General features: G+C 30.0%; 1 protein-coding gene across 3 annotated transcripts in view; it reads right to left on the bottom strand.

Moving 5' to 3' along the window:
• The window catches only part of LOC105459029 (glucosylceramidase-like), a 13,267-nt gene continuing 2,113 nt past the window's right edge, over nt 1-11,154 (bottom strand). The window contains exons 1-10 of one of the 3 annotated variants that reach the window (XM_011704707.1): nt 8,210-8,226; nt 7,225-7,328; nt 3,041-3,274; nt 2,754-2,979; nt 2,466-2,619; nt 1,861-2,021; nt 1,261-1,664; nt 616-844; nt 341-454; nt 1-192 (exon numbers count right to left, since the gene is read on the bottom strand). In XM_011704707.1, coding sequence (XP_011703009.1) covers nt 93-192; nt 341-454; nt 616-844; nt 1,261-1,664; nt 1,861-2,021; nt 2,466-2,619; nt 2,754-2,979; nt 3,041-3,274; nt 7,225-7,327 — 1,725 coding nt within the window. In that variant the 5' untranslated portion in view covers nt 7,328; nt 8,210-8,226 and the 3' untranslated portion in view covers nt 1-92. Of the gene's footprint in view, nt 193-340; nt 455-615; nt 845-1,260; nt 1,665-1,860; nt 2,022-2,465; nt 2,620-2,753; nt 2,980-3,040; nt 3,275-7,224; nt 7,329-8,209; nt 8,227-11,154 lie in introns of those variants that run through there. The other 2 variants (XM_011704700.1, XM_011704714.1) reach the window with 2 other exon arrangements.

The raw sequence follows: 11,154 nt of genomic DNA, 5'->3' as shown, positions 1-11,154 counted from the left end.
GATAATCAGTGACTATGCACTGACTCAGATTTAGATAGTATAATATATTTATTGTTACATTATACAGCGGATTTATATTCTCCCCTACATATCTACCAGTATTTCATAGTCGTTATGGACTTTCCGAGGATCTTTATCTTTGTTGTTCCTTTTACTGGATCATTGACTAAAATTTCTTTTTCTTCTTCGTTCCTGAAAGAAACAAAAATCCAGTAGATGCGCGATCACAATTGTGATATTGTGCAACATACTAATTCGCACATTTATATACTTATCAAAATATTGTGTGTGTGTGTGTGTATGTGTGTGTGTGTGTGTGCTATGTACAAAGATAACTTACAGATTTAAGATCACTAACACGACGGCTTTGTCAGGCGTGGAAAACGCAATATTTTGAATTCCCTCGATATTCTCCGATGTTGTGCCGATCCTCACGCTTTTAGCTGGGACATACCTGTTCAAGGAAAACAAGCTTAATTAATAGAAATGCACTGCCGTAGGTAAATATTAAATGTAATTATTTTACAAGTTATCAAAGTTAGCAGTCGTTAGCTTTACGTCATTTCGCTGCGTTACTAATGTTTCAAGCGTCAATCGATATATAAAAGCACGGACTTTGAGAAATGTCCAAGAACGTAGAACATCGGTTGTTTGTAGAATTCGTCGGCGGTGCTGTTAACTATTATCGGAGAATCAACATAATTTCCGATATAGGTAGGTCCACCATCCGTATTTAAAGCCATATTCCAGTCGATCCAAGCAGATACCCAGTGCGACATGTTCTCGATGATATTCTTTGCGTATGTCTCACCACGTTTCCATGAACCCAGAATTACTCTTTTTTCTGTAAATAACCATTTACCATTAAAAGTATGCGTACGATAGACCGATAGACCGTAACTCATCTCGTATTTATCTCGTAAAAATCATTAGATTTAACTTAATCTGTAACAGTTGACGATTAGAAATAAATGATGAAAAAAACAAATCCGCAGACATGCGGAATTATTATTATTATTATTTGTTTTGATATTACGGAACATGACTAAACGCGAATTTCTTAAAGAATTATAGGAAGAGATACGTATTTATAAACATAAATTTAATATATTATAAATAAAAAAAATACTTAAAAAACGGGAAATTTTTTACCTACTCAATTTTGTCATTGTTTAAGCTAACAATAAACCAATTTTAGCAGAGAACTTTCTGGATCGAAATAAATTTAATATAAAAATGAAAGTACAAGTCTTTACCAACCTTCGAGAACTCCGTTGCAGGCTTCCGTATATATCAGTAACTTTTCTGGATAGAGACGTTTTATTTCACTCAAGACGCTCGGGCTAATCTTATCATCGTAATAAAAGTGCATCGTGATTCCAGCAACAATATTTCTTGCTTTCTGGTCTTGAAATACTATTTTTGGCCAATAAGGAAGTGACAGCCTATTATCATCCAATGAAAAAATCTTGATATTCCTGAATTGATTATTTCTGTGCAGAGTTGGCGCCAAGTGCTCGACAATCCAGTCACGTTCTTCCTCGGGTGACCATTGCATACCGTTGAGACCAACAGATAGCGGAACATACTTGTAATTTTCCGGCTCATTTTGGGGCGTTGTACCCCAGAATTCTATACCATTATTACGATAAGCCTTGAAAAATCTATAAAAGTAAAATGATCTATAATACTACGTTTACTTTCAAACGTCTCGGGATATTTTTTGTAACTATGCGTTTATTTCACGTATATGAAAATAAATCGTGCAATGTGAAAAATTACTGTTAAAAAATATTCTGATGAACTATTGTGAAAAAATAAGGGATTTGTCTTAGTAAAAATATTGTAATAATATCTCACTTTGCGATATAATCTGCCCACACTTGTCGATATTCTGGACGTAATTTAGAATTATGCGTCCAAGACTGGTTAGTTTTCATCCACAGAGGAGGGCTCCACGGTGCAGATAGTAACTTAATTTGTCCTCTCCTTAATTCTTGAGCTCGCTTTATTACCGGTATCTATTGACAACAAAGTTATTTAATAAAATGCGTATATCTTATATTGCGTACACAATTGCTGACTATATATCATTCATTCACTTAACTCTATAGAAACACAAATTTCTTGTAAATTATGAACAATAAATTACGACTATCAAATAACAAACAACAATAGGTATCTAATAATAAATAATTAAGAGTCCACATCGTTGTTGATGCGTAAAAATCCTTCGGATTTAATCCAAATTTTAAACCAAATACATCGATCGTACGTTTCAGCCTAATTCAGGCAGAATTCTTCAGCGAATCCCAAGCCCCAAGTACAAAAAATTCTAATATCCGTCGCTTCATTTGTCTTATATGATATGAATATTTTCTTGTACACATGTTTCTCGATATTCGAACGAAATAGACTTGTTTTATAAAACGAATAAATAAATATTAATTAATAAATGACTGAACCTTGTAAACGTAATCCTCCATCGCCAAATCGAAGGAGTGCAGCAAAGTGTCGTTTTCTTCCGACGTGAAGGCATAAGGTCTCGTTGAGAAATCCGAGCCGCCGATAGGCGTTCTAATGAAATTGTAATTGATACCATGTGGACCGAAGTAGCTTCTAGAATTTGGAAATTGAATGTGAAATTAACTTTTGACGGAAGTCGCTGCGAATTTCCTAAATATATCAATCAAACAAACTGAATCAGCAAAAACTCTTTTGAAATAAAAAAATTGATTTGTAATTCGTTATACCTCAACAAATACTCAGACGTCTCGTGCGTTAAATTATGAATATTTATAGCTGCTGAATCGGTTACACTTCCACCGAATCCGAAGATTTCTTGGTATACCTCCGTTCGATTTATAGTGATCTTTCCCAGCGCAGGGGCTGAATCTACAGTTTTTTCATTATGAAACATTCGTATTGCGGCAGTAATCATGTCTAACAATGTTTGGCCGACGCTAAATTGCCTAGAATCTACTCAGATTATGTTTTTTAATAACTTTAATGTTTTAAGGAAACAATTTTAGTTACTTACCGATCTCATCACAAACCGCTTGGCCGATCTCACAAACATTTTCAAATACACTGTTTGATACGTGATAGAATACACCACTTTTGCTGGATGTTATCAGGACATATTCAGCGGGATTGAGTGGCCTGTTCGCGTCCGGAATTTCATCACAATATGTCGCATTGCAAACGCAATAATACCCATCGTCATCTCCACTCTCTTTCGATCGGCGTTTCAAGCAGCCATTAGTTGGCGCAACTAAAAAGTGTCCATCAAAAAGTATATTTGATTAATTATTTTGTCATTACCATTACACTACGCATTTCCACATTTCTCCGCATTCCATTCTTTTAACGGACGAGCTTCTAAGGAAATTAAACGGATAGCTCTACGCTAATATAGATATCAATGTATTCTAAAATTATTATTTAACTAGAATGGAAAATCTTGTCTTCTTTTTTTTGCATTACTTGTATTTTTAGTTTTGATATATTTATACGTAAGGATATTTACATTTTTATAAAAAATGTCTGAAGATGAAAAGAACCTTAAATAAAAAATATAAAAATACATAAAGTTATGCTTTGTTACAACAATATGTTTCAATGACTTGAATAATTATCTTTACTGATAAAGAACGTGATAGTATATTCAAGAGTAAATTATTGCAAATTATTAAAGAGAAAGCATAAGTATTGAAACGTACATATATACATATAGAAAATTACGGTCAATAAAGCTATTCAAAAAACCTTCGACTTAATATATACTTAATGTGTAGATAATTTTTTCATTTGACATTAAATTAAATAAAAAAAGAATGAAGTATTTTTGTTTTTTTCTTTTGTACAATATTACACAATATTAAGAGAGACATATTTATATAAACTGTTTAACAATTTCCAAGCTATTTAAAATAAGGATTCATTTAAAGAATAATCATTTTAGCTCTCGAAAAGGAAATCTTATCGATGTAAGATAATCGAAGAAGTACTTTGCAGTGTAAATGCATTATATTAAGTTTAATTCTATTAAATATCTACGAGCTTTTTTTATAATTGTATCTTATTATTATGTATTTTAAATTGATTTTATATAGAATTTCATGTGTGAGTTTATTTTTTAAAATAGATTTTATTATTATGTCGAGAGTGGAAGATTACGAAATTTGCAAATATTATGAAAGAAGTAATATTTCTCGTTATCATTACATCGAAAATTATTATAACATAAATATACTCTTGCCACATTGAATTATATCTTATTTTATCTCTCGTTAAGCATAATAATAATTATTTTCTTTTTTTGTAACGTTATCATATTTTTTTATTGTATTTTTTAAAATACAATATTTTTTTTTATATATGATGAGATTGACTATCATTTAATTAACAGATCGCGTGAAATTAAAGGCGAGGATTAAAATGCATTTTTTAACATACCTTGACGGATATGTAAAATTCTATTTAGCCATTATAAGTATACTTTAAAATACTGTTACATTTTTTAAATCATGTTAGAGCATTTTGAAAATATCACGATTTCAGAATTTACATAGATTAATTCTCGGAAAACATGTTCTTAGGAAGATTATAGCTCGATCATTCTTGACCTTGTATTATTGATTCGATCGTGAGCCACGGGCTGAGGTGGACGACCGTGGTCGAGTAATTCTGGAATCTTCTAGAATCTTCGCGATATTGACTAGCATCTCACTACGACTTAGAATCCCATCGTGTTGTTTGGAAATTGGGCCGTATCATACCCGCCTGGGTGTAAGTCCCATAAAGAAGAGGAAGAAGTTGGCCTTGTATTAATTGGATAATCAAAAAGTCGTTTCCGCGTATAAATATAGTAGCATAAAATAGCAGAAAGAATACAACAGTTTACGAGTTTGATTTTTTCTTACTCTTGCGATATAAAAATGATGTAACTTTTGAGAGCTATTAGATATCTATCGAATTTTGAGTAACTCGGTCACCGTCAGTCAAGGATTTAAAAAACTCTTTCCAAAAGCATCATAGTCATGGTATTCGATATTTATGCGTGAAATATATCTTTATGTTTCATAATATATAGTTGATATATATATATATATATATATATATATATATATATATCAACATTTTAGTATTAGAATTTTCGTCTCTGACTTCAAGAAACTGCCATTAGATTTGGAACCATGTATATTTTATTTATTTAATTTTTAATTTAATTATACATTTGGATAATTTCATATCGAATCAAACAAAAAAAGTATAATTAAATTAAAAATTAAATAAATAAAATATACATGGTTCCAAATCTAATGGCAGTTTCTTGAAGTCAGAAACGAAAATTCTAATACTAAAATGTTGAGACTATAATTTTGTAATAAGTTTGTAAATGGGAAGCGTTTAAAAATAGTCAGTCGAGTTGTTTAAAGTTCATTCAGTTCCATTGCATAATAAGGGTGTCCATAAAAAATATTAAGTTTCAAATTAAATTATGATAAATGGGTTAAAGATAAGCAATCACTGGATGTATCTGTCTTTCTTTATTCTCTCATATATAACAAAATCGCGACACTAGTTTCAACCTCTCAACTATAGATCTTTTTCAATCACCTATAAATCTAACATATAAACGTGCAGCGCAATGAATATAAATAAAATATAAATATAAGATATTAGTCAATACCATATAAAATTATATGAGCATATTAAGAATCAGAGTCAAATGTACTATGTATTTGTAACATTTAATATTATAAAAAATTATCTTTATTATTCGCTTCAAGTGTGTCGAACAGGAGTCCTATTTGTTTAGAATGTTTCAATACAATGCAGTTACATAAAAATTTCATAATACTAGAATAATTTAAATTGAGATGTGTTCTGGTCGGTGTTTTGTGATGCATAATGCATACAACAACTGCATTGTATTAAAACATTTTAAACGGATGACACTTCTGTTCGGCACATTCGCATGAAGCATAAAGATAACGTCACGCTAAGTTTGGAAGGTACCATCGTTTTAACATAATGACCTAATGACATAATGATCTAATAATTTATTTTACGCGTCTGGATCACCTTATGAAATTTGGCTTTATTAGATGACTGTAGTCTCAGGCTCATTAGTCTCGGTAGGCGTGAGGAAAGCGGAGCAAGGACGGCGAATAATTCTAAGTCCCTTTTTGAACAATAAAATGTCCTTTTTTATATTTCCGGAACAAGGTTTGCGCCTGCACGCGGCGAAAGTTAACAGTTAGGAGACCTATCTCATTTTCGCAGTCTGTTGTCTGTTGTCTGTAGTTCTGTTCTCTAGAAAATGCTGTTTTTATTTTTAACACGAAACGGCCTGATGTACATCGCAACGGCTTGGATTTGAACAAATTATTTGAACACCTTTCTATTTACGCTTTTTTCCTCCGCTTGATCAGTTGAGCAGAGAATCTCTGTGTATGCACATGACGCGTGTATATTTCTCGACTTCGCGCGATCTTTTATTTCTTCGCGTATTGTAATTGCCGGGGTAACAGCAATGCAATTGCTACAACTGTTTTTTACTATATAATATTTATCTAATATCTATAATATTTGTTTAATATTTGTAACAGTATATGACTCCGATTTTTGGTATTCCGATACAATTTTACATGATATTGACTAATCTTTTATATTTTTATTTTATTTAGATTTATTGCGCTGTGTTTATGTTGTTAGTTTAATTAGACGATGGAAGATCTAGTGAGATTGTGAACTAGTATCGCGATTTTGTTGTATATTGAGAGAATAAAGAATGATATACATTCAGTGATTGCTCGTCGTTGGCTCGTTTATTATAATTTAATTATTTTTACAATAACGAGCTGCAATTATTATTATTTCAATGAAATATTTTTTTGCGTGCACTTTTAAATTTATTTTTTTGTAACTTTTCTTACTTATTTTATTAACTGGCTGTGCAGGCTAAAACTGAAATTGTAGTTTCAACGTTTTAGTATTAGAATTTTTATCTTAATTTAAATGACTTCAAAAATCTGTCAATGCGGTGCGACAGATCTGAGATTAAAATATACATATGTATATGTGTGCATGTGTGTGCACGCACGCGCATGTGTGTGTGTACACATATATTTTTATTTTATACGTATATATTTATATAATATATGTGTGTGTGTGTGTGAGTGTGTGTGCAGTGTATTCATAGGACTATGTACTTACTTGTTGCTGCAACAAGAACGAAGATGATCGCGCGCCTCATTGCGAGTAACTGACGCCGAGATGCCGCTTGTGACTTTACCACCTTTACCACAAATCCCTCCATACTGAATAAGAAAGAAAAGAAGCATTAAGAACTTGTTTGCATCCTTTATTTGTACAGTACCGATTTGTACAGTAACGAACAGAAGTTTCAATAATTAACGTGCAAAGGATCAAAAATATTAATGTGATTGCATAAAAATTGTAAAATTTATTAAATTTGAAATTTAATCTCTTTTAAAATAAACTCGTCCTGCTGTAACGCCTTGCTTAGTTCATCATTTTTGCTAGAAACTCGTCAAACATGTTTTTGAAATGTTCATAAGCGTCCTCATCAAGTTTTATTTAACTATTTTATTATCATCAAACCTGTTTCTTTATAATTTTTTTTAATTCCAAGAATAATACAAAAGACGCATAAATTGTGAACCGGCAAATATGTAGGAAATTGCTGTACTTGTAATGTTTCATTTTCAGTCAGTACACGGAGAGAATTTTTTTTTTAATTTACCCTGCAAATCATGTTAATTGTGAGACAATATTTAGGTAAATTTTACTGTGCATTAAAATAAGATTTTACAGTAAAATTTATTGTAGTGCACAGTAAAATTTGCGTAAATACTATATTGTCCCATAATTAACATGATTTGCAGGGTATATTTAAAACAAAATTCTCTTCGTGTAGGTTGGATAAATTGAGTCAAATGAGTGGAGGAATTATTAATCATTCGCTCATCGATAAGCATCGATGAAACAGTCCTGGAGATATTTTATAGAATGTGCTGCTGTGCTATTTTTATTTTTTATGCTTATACACTATTTTTAACAAATCAAACACACACAATTTTAATACAATTTAATTCAAACTCGTTGTTCGATGCACCTTGTTCTTAAACATTGTAAAAATCGCCACGAAAGAAAACGCAAGTTAGTTTTATTGACTTACTACAAAAAACCGATGATACGTAAGTAAGTTGATAAATTTAATCTAAATTTATGACTATCAGCTCTGCCCTCTATATCACAGACATGTGTAGAGACACAGTGCGTGTGTCCTAAAATACGCATGCGTGAGGCCGTCCCGTGTCTATACGCAAGCCGGCAAGTTGAAAGTATTCAAAATTATCGGATCTCATAATAACGGCTCAGTCAATCAAGTTCTGAGAAGGCTCAATTAATAGCTTGAATTCAAATTATATCATAAAAGTATTTTTAATTTTCCTCTATGTGCTCTACGAGTGGAGATATTGCGACGCAAAGTCGGAATTATCTAAAAATTTACGTCTATCATAATAATGAGCGTATTTTTAATATTTTTATTATATAATATACATATATCCGAATATTTTTTGAATTGCTTTTGTACAATGTAAATCATATGCAAGTTTTAGAAACGATTATGTGTGATAGAAATTTTGTGTGTACATAATATTAATTTCTTAATTTATTTTCTTATAAATTTTATACGAAACTTATTGTATGAAGATAAAATTAAAATATCAAAGGAGCATAAAAGTCAGAGCAAGATGAGTTTTGATGTTTATAAATTATATATTTCAGTAAACAATTAAGATCTGCTATTTTTAACATAACGATGAACGGTTTTAACCTTGATAGGGTTATCTTCAACGCAAATGGTAATATATATAATATTCTCGTTCAAATTGATAAAATATTCGTTGGAATTACTATTGTTTTATATTGCCGATTCTCGCAAATTTATGTCCGTAACCTTATGTAGACACATGTATTGGAAAAAACTGCGAAAATAATTTCTGTTCTGTAATATTTTCTGCGTGCATCTTCTTACAACTGACAATAATGACAAGACTGTAAGTGCAGGCTGTACACTAAAATTTGTAACTATAAAGGTAGTTTTCTGAATTTCATGAATCATCCACCAAAAACACATAAATTTGTGAAAATCTGCAGTGTCAGACAATTTAATTTCAACGAACATTTTATCAATTCGAACGAGAAAATTATATAATTAATTATCGTTTGCGTTAAAGATAACTCTATCAGGATCAAAAATTTGTTATCATTATGATAAACACAGTATATCTTGTCAATTGCAACATATTATTTATAAACATTAAAGCGCGAACATCTTAATTGCTCTGGTTTTCATGCTTCCTTGACATTTTAGTTTTATTTTTATAAAAGCCAATATATAATTATTTTGCATGAAAAATTTCGCATTTTTTATTTTATTTAGAGAAAACCCATTTCTTTTTCAATTATTTATATTATGATTTCTGTTTCCCTTTTACTAATTTATAAAAACGTTGAATTGACAAAAACATATCTGATAAAAGCGATTTATTTATATATTATTTATTATTTATTTATTATACATATTTATATATATTTTATTGATAATTTTATTTTCAACAAGACAATAATTCATGTTAAAAATTTTTTTCAAGACAAAAATTTTTGTTACTTTGTTTATTGTAATTAAACTAATTATATAAATGAGTTTTCTTCTTAGCTTAAACTTTTGTACGTTACTGTAAACGCGTTCCGTGCATGTGTGTCTCAAAATAACCAGACATTCAAAGAAATTTATTGCTTTTTCTCAAAGAAGTTTATTGCTTTTCTCTGAGGCTGATAAACTTGATCTTTTATTGGTCTATTTTTGAAGGTAGGAATATAATCTATTTATATAGAGGATTTTCCCCGGATTTTCTGCATAAACTTTAATAGTATATTCTATGAGCTGAAATAGAAGAAAATGTTATGTAAACAATAGGTTCTATATATAAAATGTTTTATTAAAAAGTTTTAAAAAAGTTATAACAAAAGTATGAAATCTACAAAAAACAATTTTTACCTAAGTTCATAGCTGCCCAGTCAACTGAACTGACGTTGAAAAACTTTCTTCAAACAACATATAAATTTTCATATGACTAGATATGATTGTTACAAAATTTTTAAATGAAAAACGCCGTTTTTTGTAAATGTAATTTTATCAATTGAGGCTGATAATTTGCCAAGATTATTCATCATGAAGCATGCGTGAGCATACATCAAATGGAGATCACGATCCTCAGTCTTCAAGGACTTAAGACAGAGAGAAAGAGAGAGATCACTGATCAATTCAATTTTACATTAATGCTAAATTTGTATTAATATATACAAACGACATTTTGAAATGCAAATTTAGGTGAAAAATTGTTTCTTGCAGATTTCATATTTTTGCCATTATTTTTTAATAAAGCTTTTTAGAATCAATATTTATATAACACTGTTTTTCTTATTTCAGCTCATAGAACATACTGTTAAAATTTATACGAAAAATTCGAGAACACTCTATATATAGACATAATAGATAACATTTTAAATAGATATTTAGTATAAATTTAGGGCCATAGATAATGATAGGTATATTTCTAACTTTTTCAACATATAATTTCATTAATAATAGTGACATTAAACACATTTTAATAAAGACTCTTTGATTATTATTGACAATCGTGTTTTATAAAATTTGTATCTTAATGAAATTTTACTTATATACTGTATCGCAGATGTTCTGCTTTCGTATATACCAGAGCAAAGATAAAATACAATTCTGTTATAAAAATCCCTCCCAACTGACAAACATGGTAATTACTAACTGATAAGATTACTGCAAGAGGAGATAAGTTTTATCTCGCAATTTGTAATAAATATGAAAACTCTATTAAGTGATTGCTATAACTATTATATCTACTGTAAATCATACATATATCATATATATATATATATATATATATATATATATATATGTGTGTATATTTATGATGGATAGATAGCGAAAGCCGCTATAATGGCTGTTCGTGACGCGAGAGAGTTAATTTGAACAACTTCATTAAATAATGATTCCTGTCCTGTATTCATTTAACA

Source organism: Wasmannia auropunctata, unplaced genomic scaffold (genome assembly GCF_000956235.1).
Source record: "Wasmannia auropunctata unplaced genomic scaffold, wasmannia.A_1.0 LD336101.1, whole genome shotgun sequence".
NCBI lineage: Eukaryota > Metazoa > Arthropoda > Insecta > Hymenoptera > Formicidae > Wasmannia > Wasmannia auropunctata.
Note: the sequence above shows the minus strand (reverse complement) of the source record. Positions and strands in the feature narration are given on the sequence as shown.